Source organism: Panulirus ornatus, chromosome 14 (genome assembly GCF_036320965.1).
Source record: "Panulirus ornatus isolate Po-2019 chromosome 14, ASM3632096v1, whole genome shotgun sequence".
NCBI lineage: Eukaryota > Metazoa > Arthropoda > Malacostraca > Decapoda > Palinuridae > Panulirus > Panulirus ornatus.
In genome coordinates this window covers 828,900-854,368 of record NC_092237.1, presented here as the reverse complement: position 1 = coordinate 854,368, position 25,469 = coordinate 828,900, and the positions used below count along the sequence as shown (strand labels likewise).

At 42.4% G+C, this 25,469-nt stretch overlaps 1 protein-coding gene across 7 annotated transcripts in view; it reads left to right on the top strand.

Annotated features, from left to right (window-relative positions):
- The window catches only part of LOC139753122 (uncharacterized), a 122,428-nt gene that overhangs the window by 34,599 nt on the left and 62,360 nt on the right, over positions 1 to 25,469 (top strand). For 6 of the 7 annotated variants that reach the window (XM_071669225.1, XM_071669226.1, XM_071669228.1 and 3 more), the window contains exon 4: positions 1,412 to 1,630. The exons of the other annotated variant lie outside the window; for it this stretch is intronic. In XM_071669225.1, the coding sequence (XP_071525326.1) occupies positions 1,412 to 1,630 (219 nt within the window). The remainder of the gene's footprint in view (positions 1 to 1,411; positions 1,631 to 25,469) is intronic. 7 annotated transcript variants of the gene reach the window in all.

The window sequence follows — 25,469 nt, the reverse complement described above, 5'->3', positions numbered from 1 at the left end:
TTCTGCTTCTCACAGTTCCCCTTTACACCTTCTTTGGATGCTTAGGAAGCTTATTCCTTTAATTTTTCACTTATCCTCATTATCTTTACTTGTATAGAAGTACTAACTCTTGTTAATGTTCGGTCATTCAGACTATATGTAGAATGTGATTGCAAAAGTTTAAAATGTGCTGTTTAGCATAGATTTTAAACCTTTAGCAAACTTCTCTGTACCCTAACACTTGTTAATATGACAAAATTACAATTACCTAAACCTCAGTTCTTTAACCCAACATGATCTGCAACTGTACTTGGATGTGCCCAGCTTGGTGGCTACAACTGTTTTTAAACAAGTTCCTCCTTTTTACCATCATTTGAATTTTGAGACATTTTTTGGTGTGTAGAGTTGCCTTATGTCATAAACAATTATATATTCAATTTGCATTAGGAAGATATTCTGCTGTGGTAGTCACCCATATAATGCAGAGGGGAAGGTATAGCCATGTCCCTTCTAAATATGTGCACTTGATATTTTCTGCATCAGCTGTGCAGCCATGCACATTCAGGCCAACGAATTAGTGATTGTCTCAGGCTCTAATGAAAGTGGTATTGATTTGCTGAATGTTGAGCATGATTTTGATGATAATAGGAAAGTGATCTTGATTGTAATAGAGAGGAAATAAGTGAGGAATATTCTAGAAAAAGAGACCAAGCATATATGTAGATGACTCAGGTCATTGTCCAGAGTATAAACAATTTTGTATATGAACTTGTGAATAATGTATGTATCAGAAAATTATGTAAATGATAGTAATAGATCAGTGATATATTTGAAAATTATCTAAGTAAAGTGTTTCACTGTGAACTGAAGGGTTGACCTACTTAATCATTTTCTGTTATTCACTGGGTATCATGTTAAAATGAATTTCCAAAATATTGAAGTATGAATTTTGTCATTATTATGAAGTGAAAACATATGCATGTGTAAGTTATGTAGCTATGCAAGTTTATAGTCAGGTGCCAAGATGGTGACATAATATGCCAAGTTGGCATCGCGGATGCACCCAGTAGATGGCTCAAGAACTTTCAGTGTTTGTTCATCACCAAATGATATAATATGCCAGATTTTTCTCTTTTCACTTTAATTGATATTTCCTAATAATTGATGAAACATATATTTAATTTTATTTTTTTTGATAAACCACCTTTATTGGAACCTCTAGATTTTCGAGACTTTGTTATTAAGAGGTTATAAATGTAAAAATCAAAATATTGATATATATTCTTCATCTTTCAAGAATGCAAATGCAACCAGAATTGTAAACTATAGGCTGGCATATGCAGTCTTCACAGAAACTTTGATGCTGGCCATCTGCAGTTAGATTATGATTACATGTAATACTCACCCAGTACATTATGTCTCTTATTTCAAGGATACAGCCAATTCATCTGCACGAGGAAATACCTTCAAGATATTTGTTGGAAACCTCAGTGACTATGCTACACGCACAGATCTTCGTGAACTCTTTGAAGCATATGGTACAGTGGTTGAGGCAGATGTTGTGAAAAACTATGGGTTTGTGCATATGGTGAATGAAGATGAGGGTTTGGCAGCTGTTGAGGCTTTAAATGGTCAGATGCTTCGTGGAAAGGTAAAATTGGATGTAACATTTTTGTATTCAAACATAGTAGATATGAGTGTTTAGGTTGGGTTTTGTATCATCTGGAAACCAAATGGCTTAGTTAGAGAGGTTGAGTTGACTCATTGACAGGTTACTGTGAACTGGAACATCAAAACATAGTACAGTGTTGGACTGCGCTTCAGATGATACCCTTGTTTCTGTTAACATGAGCCCCTCATAAGTAACTTAGCCAAGGTTAATTTCGTGTGTCAGTACGTCAAAGGTTGCAGATTTACAGAATTCTCCTGTATCTTGATACTTCTCCTGTATATGAATTTTATATCAAAGTTTAATTTTGGAAATGTTGAAATGTATATTATTGATTTTTATTCATATGGAGAGAATGAGTGAGGAAAGATTGGCAAAGAGGATATATGTGTCAGAGGTGGAGGAATGAGAAGTGGGAGACCAAATTGAAGGTGGAAGGATGGAATGAAAAAGATTTTGAGCACTCGGGGCCTGAACATACTGGAGGGTGAAAGACATGCAAGGAATAGAATGAATTGGAGATATGATGTGGTATACTGGGGTAGACGTGCTGTCACTGGATTGAACGAGGGCATGTGAAGTGTCTGGGGTAAACCATGGAAAGTTTTATGGGGCCTGGATGTGGAAAGGGAGGGGGGGGGGGGGGGGGGGGGGGGGGGGGGGGGGGGGGTGCTGTTTTTCATGTGTGGCGGGGTGGCAACGGGAATGGGTGAAGGCAGCAAGTAGAATATGTGCATCTGTATATGTTTATGTCTGTGTATGTATACGTTGAAATGTATAGGTGTGTACAGTATATGTGCATGAGTGGGCGTTTATGTATATACATGTGTATGTGAGTGGGTTGGGCTATTCTTTTGTCTGTTTCCTTGCGCTACCTCACTAACGCAGGAGACAGCGACTAAGTATAATAGATATAAATAAATGAAATATTCAGAAAGTTTGGATGAATGTTTTCCTGATCCCAGGACTAGTGACTTCAATTGTTACGATTATCATATGTTTTGAAGAAAGCAGCCAAAGTATTTTTATGTCTATGATATCAGTATAGGTTAGGGAGGTCAATGCAAGAGTTTTGGAGAGGGGCAAATATGTAGACTGTTGGGATGAGCGGGCCTAGGATGTGACTCAGTTGTTGTCTGCCAGTGATAGAGCACTGATAGCTGATTTGAGTGAGGAACTGCAGAAGTTGGTGACTGAGTTTGAAAAGGTGTGTGAAAGGTGAAATTTAAGAGTGAATATGAATATGAAGTCCTGAAACAGGAGTTGTGGGAGTATGTGATAGAATGTAAGAAAGTAAATTCTCGATTGATATGGGTAAAACTGAAAGTTGATGGAGAGAGGTGGGTGATTATTGGTGCATATGCACCTGGGCATGAGAAGAAAGATCATGAGAGGCAAGTGTTTTGGGAGCAGCTGAATGAGTGTGTTAGTGGTTTTGATGCACGAGACCGGGTTATAGTGATGGGTGATTTGAATGCAAAGGTGAGTAATGTGGCAGTTGAGGGAATAATTGCTATACATGGGGTGTTCAGTGTTGTAAATGGAAATGGTGAAGAGCTTGTAGATTTATGTGCTGAAAAAGGACTGATGATTGGGAATACCTGGTTTAAAAAGCGAGATATACATAAGTATACTTATGTTAGTAGGAGAGATGGCCAGAGAGCGTTATTGGATTACGTGTTAATTGACAGGCGTGCGAAAGAGACACTTTTGGATGTTAATGTGCTGAGAGGTGCAACTGGAGGGATGTCTGATCATTATCTTGTGGAGGCTAAGGTGAAGATTTGTATGGGTTTTCAGAAAAGAAGAGTGAATGTTGGGGTGAAGAGGGTGGTGAGAGTAAGTGAGCTTGGGAAGGAGACCTGTGTGAGGAAGTACCAGGAGAGACTGAGTACAGAATGGAAAAAGGTGAGAACAATGGAAGTAAGGGGAGTGGGGGAGGAATGGGATGTATTTAGGGAATCAGTGATGGATTGCGCAAAAGATGCTTGTGGCATGAGAAGAGTGGGAGGTGGGTTGATTAGAAAGGGTAGTGAGTGGTGGGATGAAGAAGTAAGAGTATTAGTGAAAGAGAAGAGAGAGGCATTTGGACGATTTTTGCAGGGAAAAAATGCAATTGAGTGGGAGATGTATAAAAGAAAGAGACAGGAGGTCAAGAGAAAGGTGCAAGAGGTGAAAAAAAGGGCAAATGAGAGTTGGGGTGAGAGAGTATCATTAAATTTTAGGGAGAATAAAAAGATGTTCTGGAAGGAGGTAAATAAAGTGCGTAAGACAAGGGATAAGGATAAGAGTGAGTGCTCAAATTACAGAGGTATAAGTTTGTTGAGTATTCCTGGTAAATTATATGGGAGGGTATTGATTGAGAGGGTGAAGGCATGTACAGAGCATCAGATTGGGGAAGAGCAGTGCGGTTTCAGAAGTGGTAGAGGATGTGTGGATCAGGTGTTTGCTTTGAAGAATGTATGTGAGAAATACTTAGAAAAGCAAATGGATTTGTATGTAGCATTTATGGATCTGGAGAGGGCATATGATAGAGTTGATAGAGATGCTCTGTGGAAGGTATTAAGAATATATGGTGTGGGAGGCAAGTTGTTAGAAGCAGTGAAAAGTTTTTATCGAGGATGTAAGGCATGTGTACGTGTAGGAAGAGAGGAAAGTGATTGGTTCTCAGTGAATGTAGGTTTGCGGCAGGGGTGTGTGATGTCTCCATGGTTGTTTAATTTGATTATAGATGGGGTTGTTAGGGAGGTAAATGCAAGAGTCCTGGAAAGAGGGGCAAGTATGAAGTCTGTTGGGGATGAGAGAGCTTGGGAAGTGAGTCAGTTGTTGTTCGCTGATGATACAGCGCTGGTGGCTGATTCATGTGAGAAACTGCAGAAGCTGGTGACTGAGTTTGGTAAAGTGTGTGGAAGAAGAAAGTTAAGAGTAAATGTGAATAAGAGCAAGGTTATTAGGTACAGTAGGGGTGAGGGTCAAGTCAATTGGGAGGTGAGTTTGAATGGAGAAAAACTAGAGGAAGTGAAGTGTTTTAGATATCTGGGAGTGGATCTGTCAGCGGATGGAACCATGGAAGCGGAAGTGGATCATAGGGTGGGGGAGGGGGCGAAAATTTTGGGAGCCTTGAAAAATGTGTGGAAGTCGAGAACATTATCTCGGAAAGCAAAAATGGGTATGTTTGAAGGAATAGTGGTTCCAACAATGTTGTATGGTTGCGAGGCGTGGGCTATGGATAGAGATGTGCGCAGGAGGATGGATGTGCTGGAAATGAGATGTTTGAGGACAATGTGTGGTGTGAGGTGGTTTGATCGAGTAAGTAACGTAAGGGTAAGAGAGATGTGTGGAAATAAAAAGAGCGTGGTTGAGAGAGCAGAAGAGGGTGTTTTGAAATGGTTTGGGCACATGGAGAGAATGAGTGAGGAAAGATTGACCAAGAGGATATATGTGTCGGAGGTGGAGGGAACAAGGAGAAGAGGGAGACCAAATTGGAGGTGGAAAGATGGAGTGAAAAAGATTTTGTGTGATCGGGGCCTGAACATGCAGGAGGGTGAAAGGAGGGCAAGGAATAGAGTGAATTGGAGCGATGTGGTATACAGGGGTTGACGTGCTGTCAGTGGATTGAATCAAGGCATGTGAAGCGTCTGGGGTAAACCATGGAAAGCTGTGTAGGTATGTATATTTGCGTGTGTGGACGTATGTACATGTGTATGGGGGGGGGGTTGGGCCATTTCTTTCGTCTGTTTCCTTGCGCTACCTCGCAAACGCGGGAGACAGCGACAAAGTATAAAAAAAAAAAAAAAAAAAAAGACAAGGGAGCAAATGGGAACTTCAGTGAAGGGTGCAAATGGGGAGGTGATAACAAGTAGTGGTGATGTGAAAAGGAGATGGAGTGAGTATTTTGAAGGTTTGTTGAATGTGTTTGATGATAGAGTGGCAGATATAGGGTGTTTTGGTCAAGGTGGTGTGCAAAGTGAGAGGGTTAGGGAAAATGATTTGGTAAACAGAGAAGAGGTAGTGAAAGCTTTGCGGAAGATGAAAGCCGGCAAGGCAGCAGGTTTGGATGGTATTGCAGTGGAATTTATTAAAAAAGGGGGTGACTGTATTGTTGACTGGTTGGTAAGGTTATTTAATGTATGTATGACTCATGGTGAGGTGCCTGAGGATTGGCGGAATGCGTGCATAGTGCCATTGTACAAAGGCAAAGGGGATAAGAGTGAGTGCTCAAATTACAGAGGTATAAGTTTGTTGAGTATTCCTGGTAAATTATTTGGGAGGGTATTGATTGAGAGGGTGAAGGCATGTACAGAGCATCAGATTGGGGAAGAGCAGTGTGGTTTCAGAAGTGGTAGAGGATGCGTGGATCAGGTGTTTGCTTTGAAGAATGTATGTGAGAAATACTTAGAAAAGCAAATGGATTTGTATGTAGCATTTATGGATCTGGAGAAGGCATATGATAGAGTTGATAGAGATGCTCTGTGGAAGGTATTAAGAATATATGGTGTGGGAGGCAAGTTGTTAGAAGCAGTGAAAAGTTTTTATCGAGGAAGTAAGGCATGTGTACGTGTAGGAAGAGAGGAAAGTGATTGGTTCTCAGTGAATGTAGGTTTGCGGCAGGGGTGTGTGATGTCTCCATGGTTGTTTAATTTGTTTATGGATGGGGTTGTTAGGGAGGTGAATGCAAGAGTTTTGGAAAGAGGGGCAAGTATGAAGTCTGTTGGGGATGAGAGAGCTTGGGAAGTGAGTCAGTTGTTGTTCGCTGATGATACAGCGCTGGTGGCTGATTCATGTGAGAAACTGCAGAAGCTGGTGACTGAGTTTGGTAAAGTGTGTGAAAGAAGAAAGTTAAGAGTAAATGTGAATAAGAGCAAGGTTATTAGATACAGTAGGGTTGAGGGTCAAGTCAATTGGGAGGTGAGTTTGAATGGAGAAAAACTGGAGGAAGTGAAGTGTTTTAGATATCTGGGAGTGGATCTGGCAGCGGATGGAACCATGGAAGCGGAAGTGGATCATAGGGTGAGGGAGGGGGCGAAAATTCTGGGGGCCTTGAAGAATGTGTGGAAGTCGAGAACATTATCTCGGAAAGCAAAAATGGGTATGTTTGAAGGAATAGTGGTCCCAACAATGTTGTATGGTTGCGAGGCGTGGGCTATGGATAGAGTTGTGCGCAGGAGGATGGATGTGCTGGAAATGAGATGTTTGAGGACAATGTGTGGTGTGAGGTGGTTTGATCGAGTGAGTAACGTAAGGGTAAGAGAGATGTGTGGAAATAAAAAGAGTGTGGTTGAGAGAGCAGAAGCGGGTGTTTTGAAATGGTTTGGGCACATGGAGAGAATGAGTGAGGAAAGATTGACCAAGAGGATATATGTGTCGGAGGTGGAGGGAACGAGGAGAAGAGGGAGACCAAATTGGAGGTGGAAAGATGGAGTGAAAAAGATTTTGTGTGATCGTGGCCTGAACATGCAGGAGGGTGAAAGGAGGGCAAGGAATAGAGTGAATTGGAGCGATGTGGTATACCGGGGTTGACGTGCAGTCAGTGGATTGAATCAAGGCATGTGAAGCGTCTGGGGTAAACCATGGAAAGCTGTGTAGGTATGTATATTTGCGTGTGTGGACGTATGTATATACATGTGTATGGGGGGGGTTGGGCCATTTCTTTCGTCTGTTTCCTTGCGCTACCTTGCAAACGCGGGAGACAGCGACAAAGTATAATAAAAAAAAAATATATATATATATATGCAATTGAGTGGGAGAAGTATAAAAGAAAGAGACAGGAGGTCAAGAGAAAGGTGCAAGAGGTGAAAAAAAGGGCAAATGAGAGTTGGGGTGAGAGACTATCAGTAAATTTTAGGGAGAATAAAAAGATGTTCTGGAAGGAGGTAAATGGGGTGCGTAAGACAAGGGAGCAAATGGGAACTTCAGTGAAGGGCGTAAATGGGGAGGTGATAACAAGTAGTGGTGATGTGAGAAGGAGATGGAATGAGTATTTTGAAGGTTTGTTGAATGTGTCTGATGACAGAGTGGCAGATATAGGGTGTTTTGGTCGAGGTGGTGTGCAAAGTGAGAGGGTTAGGGAAAATGATTTGGTAAACAGAGAAGAGGTAGTAAAAGCTTTGCGGAAGATGAAAGCCGGCAAGGCAGCAGGTTTGGATGGTATTGCAGTGGAATTTATTAAGAAAGGGGGTGACTGTATTGTTGACTGGTTGGTAAGGTTATTTAATGTATGTATGACTCATGGTGAGGTGCCTGAGGATTGGCGGAATGCGTGCGTAGTGCCATTGTACAAAGGCAAAGGGGATAAGAGTGAGTGCTCAAATTACAGAGGTATAAGTTTGTTGAGTATTCCTGGTAAATTATATGGGAGGGTATTGATTGAGAGGGTGAAGGCATGTACAGAGCATCAGATTGGGGAAGAGCAGTGCGGTTTCAGAAGTGGTAGAGGATGTGTGGACCAGGTGTTTGCTTTGAAGAATGTATGTGAGAAATACTTAGAAAAGCAAATGGATTTGTATGTAGCATTTATGGATCTGGAGAAGGCATATGATAGAGTTGATAGAGATGCTCTGTGGAAGGTATTAAGAATATATGGTGTGGGAGGCAAGTTGTTAGAAGCAGTGAAAAGTTTTTATCGAGGATGTAAGGCATGTGTACGTGTAGGAAGAGAGGAAAGTGATTGGTTCTCAGTGAATGTAGGTTTGCGGCAGGGGTGTGTGATGTCTCCATGGTTGTTTAATTTGTTTATGGATGGGGTTGTAAGGGAGGTAAATGCAAGAGTCCTGGAAAGAGGGGCAAGTATGAAGTCTGTTGGGGATGAGAGAGCTTGGGAAGTGAGTCAGTTGTTGTTCGCTGATGATACAGCGCTGGTGGCTGATTCATGTGAGAAACTGCAGAAGCTGGTGACTGAGTTTGGTAAAGTGTGTGGAAGAAGAAAGTTGAGAGTAAATGTGAATAAGAGCAAGGTTATTAGGTACAGTAGGGGTGAGGGTCAAGTCAATTGGGAGGTGAGTTTGAATGGAGAAAAACTGGAGGAAGTGAAGTGTTTTAGATATCTGGGAGTGGATCTGTCAGCGGATGGAACCATGGAAGCGGAAGTGGATCATAGGGTGGGGGAGGGGGCGAAAATTTTGGGAGCCTTGAAAAATGTGTGGAAGTCGAGAACATTATCTCGGAAAGCAAAAATGGGTATGTTTGAGGGAATAGTGGTTCCAACAATGTTGTATGGTTGCGAGGCGTGGGCTATGGATAGAGATGTGCGCAGGAGGATGGATGTGCTGGAAATGAGATGTTTGAGGACAATGTGTGGTGTGAGGTGGTTTGATCGAGTAAGTAACGTAAGGGTAAGAGAGATGTGTGGAAATAAAAAGAGCGTGGTTGAGAGAGCAGAAGAGGGTGTTTTGAAATGGTTTGGGCACATGGAGAGAATGAGTGAGGAGAGATTGACCAAGAGGATATATGTGTCGGAGGTGGAGGGAACGAGGAGAAGAGGGAGACCAAATTGGAGGTGGAAAGATGGAGTGAAAAGTATTTTGTGTGATCGGGGCCTGAACATGCAGGAGGGTGAAAGGAGGGCAAGAAATAGAGTGAATTGGAGTCATGTGGTATACAGGGGTTGACGTGCTGTCAGTGGATTGAAGCAAGGCATGTGAAGCGTCTGGGGTAAACCATGGAAGGCTGTGTAGGTATGTATATTTGCGTGTGTGGACGTGTGTATGTACATGTGAATGGGGGGGGGGGGGTTGGGCCATTTCTTTCGTCTGTTTCCTTGCGCTACCTCGCAAACGCGGGAGACAGCGACAAAGTATAAAAAAAAAAAAAAAAAAATATATATATATATATATATATATATATATATATATATATATATATATATATATATATATATATATATATATATAGTTTTTATAGAGGATGTAAGGTATGTGTACGTGTAGGAAGAGAGGAAAGTGATTGGTTCTCAGAGAATGTAGGTTTGTGGTAGGGGTGTGTGATGTCTCCATGGTTGTTTAATTTCTTTATGGATGGGGTTGTTAGGGAGGTGAATGCAAGAGTTTTGGAAAGAGGGGCAAGTATGCAGTCTGTTGTGGATGATAGAGCTTGGGAAGTGAGTCATTTGTTGTTCGCTGATGGTACAGCGCTGGTGGCCGATTCATGTGAGAATCTGCAGAAGCTGGTGACTGAGTTTGGTAAAGTGTGTGAAAGAAGAAAGCTGAGAGTAAATGTGAATAAGAGCAAGGTTATTAGGTACAGTAAGGTTGAGGGAAAAGTCAATTAGGAGGTAAGTTTGAATGGAGAAAAACTGGAGGAAGTGAAATGTTTTAGATATCTGGGAGTGGATTTAGCAGCGGATGGAACCATGGAAGTGGAAGTGATTCACAGGGTGGGGGAAGGGAAGAAAGTTCTGGGAGCATTGAAAAATGTGTGGATGGCGAGAACATTATCTCGGAAATCAAAAATGAGTGTGTTTGAAGGAACAGTGGTTCCAACAATGTTATATGGTTGCAAGGCGTGGGCTATAGATAGAGTTGTGCGGAGGAGGATGGATGTGCTGGAAATGAGATGTTTGAGGACAATATGTAGTGTGAGGTGGTTTGATCGACTAAGTAATGAAAGGATAAGAGAGATGTGTGGAAATAAAAGGAGTGTGGTTGAGAGAGCATAAGAGGGTGTTTTGAAATGGTTTGGTCACATGGAGAGAATGAGTGAGGAAAGAGTGACCAAGAGGATATATGTGTCAGAGATCGAGGGAAGGAGAAGTGGGAGACCAAATTGGAGGTGGAAAGATGGAGTGAAAAAGATTTTGAGCGATTGGGGCCTGAACATGCAGGAGGGTGAACGGCGTGCAAGGAATAGAGTGAATTGGAGCGATGTGGTATACCAGGGTCGATATGCTGCCAATGGATTGAACCAGTCCATGTGAAGCGTCTGGGGTAAACCATGGAAAGTTTTGTGGGGCCTGGATGTGGAAAGGGAGCTGTGGTTTCGTTGAGTTATACATGACAGCTGGAGACTGAGTGTAAATGAACGTGGCCTTTGTTGCCTGTTCCTAGCGCTACCTCGCGCACATGCGGGGGAGGGGTTGTCATTTCATGTGTGGCGAGGTGGCAATGGGAATGAATAAAGGCAGCAAGTATGAATTATGTACATGTGTATATATGTATGTGTCTGTGTATGTATATATATATGTATACGTTGAAATGTATAGGTATGTATATGTGCGTGCGTGGACATGTATGTATATACATGTGTATGTGGGTGGGTTGGGCCACTCTTTCGTCTGTTTCCTTGCGCTACCTCGCTAACGCGGGAGACAGCGACAAAGTATGATAAATATATAAATAATATATATATATATATATATATATATATATATATATATATATATATATATGAATGTAGCATTTATGGATCTGGAGAAGGCATATGATAGAGTTGATAGAGATGCTCTGTGGAAGGTATTAAGAATATATGGTGTGGGAGGCAAGTTGTTAGAAGCAGTGAAAAGTTTTTATCGAGGATGTAAGGCATGTGTACGTGTAGGAAGAGAGGAAAGTGATTGGTTCTCAGTGAATGTAGGTTTGCGGCAGGGGTGTGTGATGTCTCCATGGTTGTTTAATTTGTTTATGGATGGGGTTGTAAGGGAGGTAAATGCAAGAGTCCTGGAAAGAGGGGCAAGTATGAAGTCTGTTGGGGATGAGAGAGCTTGGGAAGTGAGTCAGTTGTTGTTCGCTGATGATACAGCGCTGGTGGCTGATTCATGTGAGAAACTGCAGAAGCTGGTGACTGAGTTTGGTAAAGTGTGTGGAAGAAGAAAGTTGAGAGTAAATGTGAATAAGAGCAAGGTTATTAGGTACAGTAGGGGTGAGGGTCAAGTCAATTGGGAGGTGGAAGCGGAAGTGGATCATAGGGTGGGGGAGGGGGCGAAAATTTTGGGAGCCTTGAAAAATGTGTGGAAGTCGAGAACACTATCTCGGAAAGCAAAAATGGGTATGTTTGAGGGAATAGTGGTTCCAACAATGTTGTATGGTTGCGAGGCGTGGGCTATGGATAGAGATGTGCGCAGGAGGATGGATGTGCTGGAAATGAGATGTTTGAGGACAATGTGTGGTGTGAGGTGGTTTGATCGAGTAAGTAACGTAAGGGTAAGAGAGATGTGTGGAAATAAAAAGAGCGTGGTTGAGAGAGCAGAAGAGGGTGTTTTGAAATGGTTTGGGCACATGGAGAGAATGAGTGAGGAGAGATTGACCAAGAGGATATATGTGTCGGAGGTGGAGGGAACGAGGAGAAGAGGGAGACCAAATTGGAGGTGGAAAGATGGAGTGAAAAAGATTTTGTGTGATCGGGGCCTGAACATGCAGGAGGGTGAAAGGAGGGCAAGAAATAGAGTGAATTGGAGTCATGTGGTATACAGGGGTTGACATGCTGTCAGTGGATTGAAGCAAGGCATGTGAAGCGTCTGGGGTAAACCATGGAAAGCTGTGTAGGTATGTATATTTGCGTGTGTGGACGTGTGTATGTACATGTGTATGGGGGGGGGGGTTGGGCCATTTCTTTCGTCTGTTTCCTTGCGCTACCTCGCAAACGCGGGAGACAGCGACAAAGTATAAAAAAAAAAAAAAAAAAAAAAAAAAGAATGTAGTGAATGTAGGTTTGCGGCAGGGGGTGTGTGATGTCTCCATGGTTGTTTAATTTGTTTATGGATGGGGTTGTTAGGGAGGCGAATGCAAGAGTTTTGGAAAGAGGGGCAAGTATGAAGTCTGTTGTGGATGAGAGAGCTTGGGAAGTGAGTCAGTTGTTGTTCGCTGATGATACAGCACTGGTGGCTGATTCATGTGAGAAACTGCAGAAGCTGGTGACTGAGTTTGGTAAAGTGTGTGAAAGAAGAAAGTTAAGAGTAAATGTGAATAAGAGCAAGGTTATTAGGTACAGTAGGGTTGAGAGTCAAGTCAATTGGGAGGTAAGTTTGAATGGAGAAAAACTGGAGGAAGTAAAGTGTTTTAGATATCTGGGAGTGGATCTGGCAGCGGATGGAACCATGGAAGCGGAAGTGGATCATAGGGTGGGGGAGGGGGCGAAAATTCTGGGAGCCTTGAAGAATGTGTGGAAGTCAAGAACATTATCTCGGAAAGCAAAAATGGGTATGTTTGAAGGAATAGTGGTTCCAACAATGTTGTATGGTTGCGAGGTGTGGGCTATGGATAGAGTTGTGCGCAGGAGGATGGATGTGCTGGAAATGAGATGTTTGAGGACAATGTGTCTTGTGAGGTGGTTTGATCGAGTAAGTAACGTAAGGGTAAGAGAGATGTGTGGAAATAAAAAGAGTGTGGTTGAGAGAGCAGAAGAGGGTGTTTTGAAATGGTTTGGGCACATGGAGAGAATGAGTGAGGAAAGATTGACCAAGAGAATACATGTGTCGGAGGTGGAGGGAACAAGGAGAAGAGGGAGACCAAATTGGAGGTGGAAAGATGGAGTGAAAAAGATTTTGTGTGATCGGGGCCTGAGCATGCAGGAGGGTGAAAGGAGGGCAAGGAATAGAGTGAATTGGAGCGATGTGGTATACCGGGGTTGACGTGCTGTCAGTGGATTGAATCAAGGCATGTGAAGCGTCTGGGGTAAACCATGGAAAGCTGTGTAGGTATGTATATTTGCGTGTGTGGACGTATGTATATACATGTGTATGGGGGGGGGTTGGGCCATTTCTTTCGTCTGTTTCCTTGCGCTACCTCGCAAACGCGGGAGACAGCGACAAAGTATAATAAAGAATATAAAAATAAATATATATATATATATATATATATATATATATATATATATATATATATATATATATATATATATATATTATCCCTGGGGATAGGGGAGAAAGAATACTTCCCATGTATTACCAGCGTGTCGTAGAAGGCGACTAAAAGGGGAGGGAGCGGGGGGCTGGAAATCCTCCCCTCTCAATTTTTTTTAATTTTCCAAAAGAAGGAACAGAGAAGGGGACCAGGTGAGGATTTCCCTCAATGGCCCAGTCCTCTGTTCTTAACGCTACCTCTCAAACGCGGGAGACAGCGACAAAGCAAAAAAAAAAAAAGAAAAAAATATATATATATATTATCCCTGGGGATAGGGGATTAAGAATACTTCCCACGTATTCCCTGCGTGTCGTAGAAGGCGACTAAAAGGGGAGGGAGCGGGGGGCTGGAATTCCTCCCCTCTGTTTTTTTTTTTTTTAATTTTCCAAAAGAAGGAACAGAGAATTGGGCCAGGTGAGGGTATTCCCTGAAAGGCCCAGTCCTCTGTTCTTAACGCTACCTTGCTATTGCGGGAAATGGCGAATAGTTTGAGAGAGCAGAAGAGGGTGTTTTGAAGTGGTTTGGGCACATGGAGAGGATGAGTGAGGAAAGATTGACCAAGAGGATATATGTGTCGGAGGTGGAGGGAACAAGGAGAAGAGGGAGACCAAATTGGAGGTGGAAAGATGGAGTGAAAAAGATTTTGTGTGATCGGGGCCTGAACATGCAGGAGGGTGAAAGGAGGGCAAGGAATAGAGTGAATTGGAGCGATGTGGTATACCGGGGTTGACATGCTGTCAGTGGATTGAAGCAAGGCATGTGAAGCGTCTGGGGTAAACCATGGAAAGCTGTGTAGGTATGTATATTTGCGTGTGTGGACGTATGTATATACATGTGTATGGGGGGGGATTGGGCCATTTCTTTCGTCTGTTTCCTTGCGCTACCTCGCAGACGCGGGAGACAGCGACAAAGTATAATAAAAAAAAATAATATATATATATATGTTTATTATTTATTATTATTATATATATATATATATATATATATATATATATATATATATATATATATATATATATATATTTGGGTTGGGGTGAGAGACTATCAGTAAATTTTAGGGAGAATAAAAAGATGTTCTGGAAGGAGGTAAATAGGGTGCGTAAGACAAGGGAGCAAATGGGAACTTCAGTGAAGGGCGCAAATGGGGAGGTGATAACAAGTAGTGGTGATGTGAGAAGGAGATGGAATGAGTATTTTGAAGATTTGTTGAATGTGTCTGATGACAGAGTGGCAGATATAGGGTGTTTGGGTCGAGGTGGTGTGCAAAGTGAGAGGGTTAGGGAAAATGATTTGGTAAACAGAGAAGAGGTAGTAAAAGCTTTGCGGAAGATGAAAGCCGGCAAGGCAGCAGGTTTGGATGGTATTGCAGTGGAATTTATTAAAAAAGGGGGTGACTGTATTGTTGACTGGTTGGTAAGGTTATTTAATGTATGTATGACTCATGGTGAGGTGCCTGAGGATTGGCGGAATGCGTGCATAGTGCCATTGTACAAAGGCAAAGGGGATAAGAGTGAGTGCTCAAATTACAGAGGTATAAGTTTGTTGAGTATTCCTGGTAAATTATATGGGAGAGTATTGATTGAGAGGGTGAAGGCATGTACAGAGCATCAGATTGGGGAAGAGCAGTGTGGTTTCAGAAGTGGTAGAGGATGTGTGGATCAGGTGTTTGCTTTGAAGAATGTATGTGAGAAATACTTAGAAAAGCAAATGGATTTGTATGTAGCATTTATGGATCTGGAGAAGGCATATGATAGAGTTGATAGAGATGCTCTGTGGAAGGTATTAAGAATATATGGTGTGGGAGGCAAGTTGTTAGAAGCATTGAAAAGTTTTTATCGAGGATGCAAGGCATGTGTACGTGTAGGAAGAGAGGAAAGTGATTGGTTTTCAGTGAATGTAGGTTTGCGGCAGGGGTGTGTGATGTCTCCATGGTTGTTTAATTTGTTTATGGATGGGGTTGTTAGGGAGGTAAATGCAAGAGTCTTGGAAAGAGGGGCAAGTATGAAGTCTGTTGGGGATGAGAGAGCTTGGGAAGTGAGTCAGTTGTTGTTTGCTGATGATACAGCGCTGGTGGCGGATTCATGTGAGAAACTGCAGAAGCTGGTGACGGAGTTTGGTAAAGTGTGTGGAAGAAGAAAGTTAAGAGTAAATGTGAATAAGAGCAAGGTTATTAGGTACAGTAGGGTTGAGGGTCAAGTCAATTGGGAGGTGAGTTTGAATGGAGAAAAACTGGAGGAAGTGAAGTGTTTTAGATATCTGGGAGTGGATCTGTCAGCGGATGGAACCATGGAAGCGGAAGTGGATCATAGGGTGGGGGAGGGGGCGAAAATTTTGGGAGCCTTGAAAAATGTGTGGAAGTCGAGAACATTATCCCGGAAAGCAAAAATGGGTATGTTTGAAGGAATAGTAGTTCCAACAATGTTGTATGGTTGCGAGGCGTGGGATATGGATAGAGTTGTGCGCAGGAGGATGGATGTGCTGGAAATGAGATGTTTGAGGACAATGTGTGGTGTGAGGTGGTTTGATCGAGTAAGTAACGTAAGGGTAAGAGAGATGTGTGGAAATAAAAAGAGCGTGGTTGAGAGAGCAGAAGAGGGTGTTTTGAAATGGTTTGGGCACATGGAGAGAATGAGTGAGGAAAGATTGACCAAGAGGATATATGTGTCGGAGGTGGAGGGAACGAGGAGAAGAGGGAGACCAAATTGGAGGTGGAAAGATGGAGTGAAAAGGATTTTGTGTGATCGGGGCCTGAACATGCAGGAGGGTGAAAGGAGGGCAAGGAAGAGAGTGAATTGGAGCAATGTGGTATACAGGGGTTGACGTGCTGTCAGTGGATTGAATCAAGGCATGTGAAGCGTCCGGGGTAAACCATGGAAAGCTGTGTAGGTATGTATATTTGCGTGTGTTGACGTGTGTATGTACATGTGTATTGGGGGGGTTGGGCCATTTCTTTCGTCTGTTTCCTTGCGCTACCTCGCAAACGCGGGAGACAGCGACAAAGTATAAAAAAAAAAAATATATATATATATTTATTTTATATTTTTATTTTGCTTTGTTGCTGTCTCCCGCGTTTGCAAGGTAGCGCAAGGAAACAGACGAAAGAAATGACCCAACCCACCCACATACACATGTATATACATACACGTCCACACACGCAAATATACATACCTATACATCTCAGTGTACACATATATATACACACACAGACACATACATATATACCCATGCACACAATTCACACTGTCTGCCGTTATTCATTCCCATCGCCACCTCGCCACACATGGAATACCATCCCCCTCCCCTCCCCCCTCATGTGTGTGAGGTAGCGCTAGGAAAAGACAACAAAGGCCCCATTCGTTCACACTCAGTCTCTAGCTGTCATGCAGTAATGCCCGAAACCACAGCTCCTTTTCCACATTCATGCCCCACACAACTTTCCATGGTTTACCCCAGATGCTTCACATGCCCTGATTCAATCCACTGACAGCACGTCAACCCCCGTATGCCACATCGATCCAATTCACTCTATTCCTTGCCCGCCTTTCACCCTCCTGCATGTTCAGGCCCCGATCGCTCAAAATCTTTTTCACTCCATCTTTCCACCTCCAATTTGGTTTCCCACTTCTCCTCGTTCCCTCCACCTCTGACACATATATTCTCTTGGTCAATCTTTCCTCACTCATTCTCTCCATGTGCCCAAACCATTTCAAAACACCCTCTTCTGCTCTCTCAACCACGCTCTTTTTATTTCCACACATCTCTCTTACCCGTACATTACTCTATCAGACCACCTCACACCATACATTATCCTCAAACATCTCATTTCCAGCACATCCACCCTCCTGCGCACAACTCTATCCATAGCCCACGCCTCGCAACCATACAACATTGTTGGAACCACTGTTCCTTCAAACATACCCATTTTTGCTTTCCGAGATAATGTTCTCAACTTCCATACATTCTTCAAGGCTCCCAGGATCTTCACCCCCTCCCCCACCCAATGATTCACTTCCTCTTCCATGGTTCCATCTGCTGCCAGATCCACTCCCAGATATCTAAAACACTTTACTTCCTCCAGTTTTTCTCCATTCAAACTTACCTCCCAATTGACTTGACCCTCAACCCTACTGTACCTAATAACCTTGCTCTTATTCACATTTACTCTTAAGTTTCTTCTTTCACACACTTTACCAAACTCAGTCATCAGCTTCTGCAGTTTCTCACATGAATCAGCCACCAGCACTGTATCATCAGCGAACAACAACTGACTCACTTCCCAAGCTCTCTCATCCCCAACAGACTTCATACTTGCCCCTCTTTCCAAAACTCTTGCATTCACCTCCCTAACAACCCCATCCATAAACAAATTAAACAACCATGGAGACATCACACACCCCTGCCGCAAACCTACATTCACTGAGAACCAATCACTTTCCTCTCTTCCTACACGTACACATGCCTTACATCCTCGATAAAAACTTTTCACTGCTTCTAACAACTTGCCTCCCACACCATATATTCTTAATACCTTCCACAGAGCATCTCTATCAACTCTATCATATGCCTTCTCCAGATCCATAAATGCTACATACAAATCCATTTGCTTTTCTAAGTATTTCTCACATACATTCTTCAAAGCAAACACCTGATCCACACATCCTCTACCACTTCTGAAACCACACTGCTCTTCCCCAATCTGATGCTCTGTACATGCCTTCACCCTCTCAATCAATACCCTCCCATATAATTTACCAGGAATACTCAACAAACTTATACCTCTGTAATTTGATCACTCACTCTTATCCTCTTTGCCTTTGTACAATGGCACTATGCACGCATTCTGCCAATCCTCAGGCACCTCACCATGAGTCATACATACATTAAATAACCTTACCAACCAGTCAACAATACAGTCACCCCCTTTTTTAATAGATTGCACTGCAATACCATCCAAACCTGCTGCCTTGCCGGCTTTCATCTTCCGCAAAGCTTTTACTACCTCTTCTCTGTTTATCAAATCATTTTCCCTAACCCTCTCACTTTGCACCCCACCTCGACCAAAACACCCTATATCTGCCACTCTATCTTCAAACACATTCAACAAACCTTCAAAATACTCACTCCATCTCCTTCTCACATCACCACTACTTGTTATCACCTCCCCATTAGCGCCCTTCACTGAAGTTCCCATTTGCTCCCTTGTCTTACGCACTTTATTTACCTCCTTACAGAACATCTTTTTATTCTCCCTAAAATTTAATGATACTCTCTCACCCCAACTCTCATTTGCCCTCTTTTTCACCTCTTGCACCTTTCTCTTGATCTCCTGTCTCTTTCTTTTATACATTTCCCACTCAATTGCATTTTTTCCCTGCAAAAATCGTCCCAATGCCTCTCTCTATTCTGTTTCATTAATAATTTTACTTCTTCATCCCACCACTCACTACCCTTTCTAATCAACCCACCTCCCATGCTTCTCATGCCAGAAGCATCTTTTGCGCAATCCATCACTGATTCCCTAAATACATCCTATTCCTCCCCCACTCCCCTTACTTCCATTGTTCTCACCTTTTTCCATTCTGTACTCAGTCTCTCCTGGTACTTCCTCACACAAGTCTCCTTCCCAAGCTCACCTACTCTCACCACCCTCTTCACCCCAACATTCACTCTTCTTTTCTGAAAACCCCTACAAGTCTTCACCTTAGCCTCCACAAGATAATGATCAGACATCCCTCCAGTTGCACCTCTCAGCACATTAACATCCAAAAGTCTCTCTTTCGCATGCCTGTCAATTAACACGTAATCCAATAACACTCTCTGGCCATCTCTCCTACTTACATACGTATACTTATGTATTTTTTTTTTTTTCTTTGTCGCTGTCTCCCGCGTTTGCGAGGTAGCGCAAGGAAACAGACGAAAGAAATGGCCCAACCCACCCCCATACACATGTATATACATATGTCCACACACGCAAATATACATACCTACACAGCTTTCCATGGTTTACCCCAGACGCTTCACATGCCCTGCTTCAATCCACTGACAGCACGTCAACCCCGGTATACCACATCGCTCCAATTCACTCTATTCCTTGCCCTCCTTTCACCCTCCTGCATGTTCAGGCCCCGATCACACAAAATCTTTTTCACTCCATCTTTCCACCTCCAATTTTGTCTCCCTCTTCTCCTCGTTCCCTCCACCTCCGACACATATATCCTCTTGGTCAATCTTTCCTCACTCATTCTCTCCATGTGCCCAAACCATTTCAAAACTCCCTCTTCTGCTCTCTCAACCACGCTCTTTTTATTTCCACACATCTCTCTTACCCTTACGTTACTTACTCGATCAAACCACCTCACACCACACATTGTCCTCAAACATCTCATTTCCAGCACATCCATCCTCCTGCGCACCACTCTATCCATAGCCCACGCCTCGCAACCATACAACATTGTTGGAACCACTATTCCTTCAAACATACCCATTTTTGCTTTCTGAGATAATATTCTCGACTTCCACACCGTCTTCAAGGCTCCCAGAATTTTCGCCCCCTCCCCCACCCTATGATCCACTTCCGCTTCCATGGTTCCATCTGCTGCCAGATCCACTCCCAGATATCTAAAACACTTCACTTCCTCCAGTTTTTCTCTATTCAAACTCACCTCCCAATTGACTTGACCCTCAACCCTACTGTACCTAATAACCTTGCTCTTATTCACATTTACTCTTAACTTTCTTCTTTCACACACTTTACCAAACTCAGTCACCAGCTTCTGCAGTTTCTCACATGAACCAGCCACCAGCGCTGTATCATCAGCGAACAACAACTGACTCATTTCCCAAGCTCTCTCATCCCCAACAGACTTCATACCTGCCCCTCTTTCCAAAACTGTTGCATTCACCTCCCTAACAACCCCATCCATAAACAAATTAAACAACCATGGAGACATCACACACCCCTGCTGCAAACCTACATTCACTGAGAACCAATCACTTTCCTCTCTTCCTACACGTACACATGCCTACTTATTTATATCTCGCTTTTTAAACCAGGTATTCCCAATCACTAGTCCTTTTTCTGCACATAAATGTACAAGCTCTTCACCATTTCCATTTACAACACTGAACACCCCATGTATACCAATTATTCCCTCAACTGCCACATTACTCACTTTTGCATTCAAATCACCCATCACTATAACCCGGTCTCGTGCATCAAAACCACTAACACACTCATTCAGCTGCTCCCAAAACACTTGCCTCTCATGATCTTCTTCTCATGACCTGGTGCATATGCACCAATAATCACCCATCTCACTCCATCAACTTTCAGTTTTACCCATATTAATTGAGAATTTACTTTCTTACATATTATCACATACTCCCACAACTCCTGTTTCAGGAGTACTGCTACTCCTTCCCTTGCTCTTGTCGTCTCACTAACCCCTGACTTTACTCCCAAGACATTCCCAAACCACTCTTCCCCTTTACCCTTGAGCTTCGTTTCACTCAGAGCCAAAACTTATATGTATGTGTGTGTGTATATGAGTGGGTGGGGTTGTTCTTTGTTTGTTTCCTGGCACTACCTCACTGATGCGGGAAATGGTGATCAAGTGTGATGAATAAATATATTTTTTTTTTTTTCATACTATTCGCCATTTCCCGCGATAGCGAGGTAGCGTTAAGAACAGAGGACTGGGCCTTTGAGGGAATATCCTCACCTGGCCCCCTTCTCTGTTCCTTCTTTTGGAAAGTTTAAAAAAAAAAAAAAAAAAATAAATATATATAAAATAAATATATATAAATATACATTATTGTGAAGTTGAGAGTTTAGGAAAGGGTAGCTTTACTGTAGAAGGAGGAATTGTGGAAGTTTGAAGAGTGTAAGGGAATGAGATCCTCTCTTATGTGTGTAAGAATGAAAGTGGATAATCAGAAATGATTAATTATTTCTGCTTGTGCACCTGGCCATGAGAAGGATGATGAAGAGAGTTGAGTGTTTTGTGATCAGCTGAGTGGCTGTGTCAGGAGTTTTGATACAGGAGACTTGAGTTTTAGTGATGGATGTTTGAAATTTTAAAGTAAGTAATGTGACAGTTGAAGGTGTAATTTGTTGATATGGGTATTCAGTGAGTCGAATGAAAGTGGTAGACAGCTGATGAAGTTGTGTGCTGAAAAAGTACTGGTAATTTGGAAAGTATGGTTTGAAAAGAGTCATACATATGTGGGTGAGTAGAAAAGATGGTAAGCAGGCATTATTGGATTACATAATATCTGCCATTTCCAAAGTCTTTGAATCCCTCTTCAACTCCCATATCCTTAGATATTTTGAGTTTTACTGTCTTCTCTCTGATCACCAGTATGGCTTACAAGGTGAGATCCATTGGTGATATTCTTTCCTGTCTTAAGATTATGTTCTTTTATAACTTACCAATGTCTGGTCATCAGCTCCCCTTAACATTTCTGAAGCTTTTGATTGGGTGTGGTGTCTGAGTCTCTTCTCAAAGCTCCCCTCTTTTGGCTTCTCTTCCTCACTTTGCTCCCTCATATCTAGCTTCCCCTCTGGTTGATCTATCTGGATGGTTGTAAATGGATCAACCTCCCTGCTTTCTCTGTCAGCAGCTGTGTTTCCCAAGGTTCTGTTCTGTCCCAATACACTTTTTCTCCTTTTTATTAACGATTTCCTCTCATCCACAAAGAGCCAAATGTACTCATATGCTGATGACTCAGCTATGCATTCCTCCACATCCTTTATTTCTACTCCTTCCTCTCTCATGTGATCTGTGTTTCATCTCAACACAACTTCCTCAGTAAACTCAGACTTGGACAGGATGTATCAGTGGGGTAGATGAAATCTGGCTAAGTTTAAGGCCTCCATGACCTAGATTCTTCCCATCTATCTATTGAAAATTCCTCACAACTTCTCTCCTTTGACAGATGTGATTCCACCTCTTGACTCAGTGAACATATTTGGTTTTGTAGCACTATCCACTCTTTCTTGGAAACCCACATTACAGAAATAGCTGAGTCTGGCTCTGAGAAACTAGTATTCCTGTTTAGGTGCCAAAATTTCTTTTCTCCTGAACAATTGCTCTCTCATCTAGGGCAGTTTAGCTCTGCATCCTTACTTGATTGAGTTGAATTGAAAGCAATCTGACTTTTAAACTCTCCCAGGCTAATGTCAAAACTTGACCCTCTTGCTGTACACTGCAATGTTGGCCCAGTTTTCCTCTTCTATAGGTATTGTTTTGGTGTTTGCTCCCAAGAACTGGCTGCTTGTATGCCCCCACCAGTAGCCAGATCACGCAATACTCAGCAAGCTGCTGCGTCACATGATTACTGTATTGCCACTGGCAACTCGACCATTTTGATAATTGTTTCTTTCCCCATACCTCAAAGCTTTGGAACTCTCTACCCTTTCATGTCTTTCCCCGTAACTATGACCTGGCACATTTTAAAAGACAGGTTTTTCACTTCCTCCAAAATTTGTAGATACTATTTTTTGTATTTTACATTTCCCTCTCATAATCTTCTCTTTATTTCAATTAATTCCTGTCCTTGATGAGGACTATGGTCCATGACTGGAGCCTTCAACATAAAAAGAAATGCAGAAGAGAGACTCTTGGATGTGAATCTATTAAGTAGGGCAGCTGGTGAGATGTCTGCTATTACCGAGTAGAGGCAAGGGTAAAAATTTGTAGAGGTTTTTGGAAAAGAGAAAATGATGTGAGTGAGAAGAGGGTGGTAAAAGTAGGTGAGCTCAGAAAGGAGACTTGTGTGAAGACATACTGGAAGAGATTGAGTGGAAAATGGCAAAAAGTGAGGGTAAACAAAGCTAGGGGAGTGGTAGAGGAATGAGTGGAAAATAGCAAAAGGTGAGGGTAAACAAAGCTAGGGAGTGGTTGAGGAATGGAAGGTTTATAGGGAAGCAGTGTGGCATATGCAAGAGAAGTGTGTTTTATGCAGAAGATGGGAGATGGGTATGATGAAAAAAGGTAGTGAGTGATGGGATGAAAAATTAAAGTTGCTTGTGAAAGAGAAAGGAAAAGTATATGGGTGGTATTTACAGAGGAAGAGTGCCAGTTGTTGAAAGATTTACAAGAGAAAGCAGCAAGAGGTCAAGTTGAAGTGAGTGAATATCAGCATATTTTAGGTAGAATAAGATGTTTTGGAAGGTTAATGGAATGAGGAAAAACAAGAGAACAAATGGGATATAGTAACAGGCAGTGTTGAGTTGAAGAGGAGATAGATTGAGTACACTGAAGGATGTTGAATGTATATGATGATAGGGTAGAAAATGAAGGGTGTTTGGAGTTGAGGAGGCGTGTGAAGTAAGAGAGTTATGACAAATGGTGTGGTGAAGACAGAAGAGGTTGTGAAAGCCTTGCAAATAATGATATGTGGCAAGTCAGCTGGAGTGGATGGTTCTACAGTTGAATTTTGTAAGAAAGGAGGTGACTGTGTTGCTGATTGGTTTGTTAGTATTTTCACAGTGTGTATGGATCATGGAATTGGCAGAATGCCTTTATCATGTTATTGTATAATGAAAAGTGAGACAAAGATGAGTGTTTGAATTACAGAGGTGTAAGTTTTTTAGTATCCTTTGCATGTTGTGCTGAAGAATGGTAATTAAGAGGGTGGTGGCATGCACAGAATATCAGACTGGGGAAGAGCAGTGTGGTTTCAGGAATGATAGAGGATATGTGTATGGCATTTATGAATCTGGAGACAGCATACAATAGAGGTGATAGAGATGCCTTGTGGAAGGTGTTATGGTTATACAACATGGAGGGAAACTCTGAGAAACGGTAAGGAGTTTTTATTGAGAGATTGAGGCATGTGCAGACGGGTTAGAGAGGAGGATTGGTTCCAGGTGAAGGTGTATAATTTCGCCATAGCTCCTTAAAATCTTTATTAATGGGGAGATGAGGGAGGTAGATGCAAGGATCTTGCAGTTAGGAGCAGGTATGCAGTCTGTTAGGGGTTGGGGACTTGGGAGGTGAGTCAGTAGTTGCTTGTTGGTGAAGTGGCACTGGTGACAGGTTCAAGTGAGAAACTGGAGAAACTTTGTATGAGTTTGAGATTGTGTGTGAAAGGAGAGAATTTGAGGGTAAATATGAACAAAAGCAAGGTTATTAGGTTTAGCAGCAAAAAGATACTGATTATTTGGAGTGAGTTTGAATGGAGAGGACTTTAAGGGAGTGAAGTGTTTTATATACCTTATGGTAGATGTGGCAGTGAATAGAACCTCAAGAGCTGAAGTGAGCCTAGGGTGAGGGGGGCAAAGGTCTTGGGTACATTGAGAAATGTATGGGAAAGCAGGTCACTGTCTGTTGAGGTAAAGAGGGTTATTAAAGAGGGTGATGTTTGATGGTATAGTAGTCCAGTCGGTGCAGTATGGATGTGAGCTCACGCATGGGCATTAAATTAGAAATGTAAAGGATAAGGTGAGTTTGTTGGATATTAAATGTGTGAGGACAGTTATGTGGTGTAAAGAGGGCTAATTGAATAAGAAATGATAGGTAATGAAGAGATGTGTGGTCGTAAGAGGAATATGTTTATGAGAGCTGAAGTGGATGTGCTGAAATGGCTTGGAATTATGGACAGGATGAATAAGGAAAGATTGACTAAGGGATATGTGTTAGAAGCAAAAGGAACAAGGAAAAGAATGAAACCGAGGATGAGATGGAAGGATGGAGTAAAGGATGCTTTGAAAGCTTGGGACCTTAACATGGAGGAGGGTGCAAGGCATGCAAGGGATAGAATTAAGACTAATCTCCCCTATCTTACTTCCTCCAATCAGAGCATGTCTACCCTTTTTGCTTCTCCTCACTCATCCTCTCTGTATGTATAAAACATTTTAGCACACCCTCTTTTGACTGCTGTAATTCTGTGCCATGTATTTGGTTTCCAAATGATGTTAGTCAGAGCCTAAACTGACAAGTCAGTCTGCATTGTTTTTGCAGTTGATTGTAGTTGGAAAGTTAAGT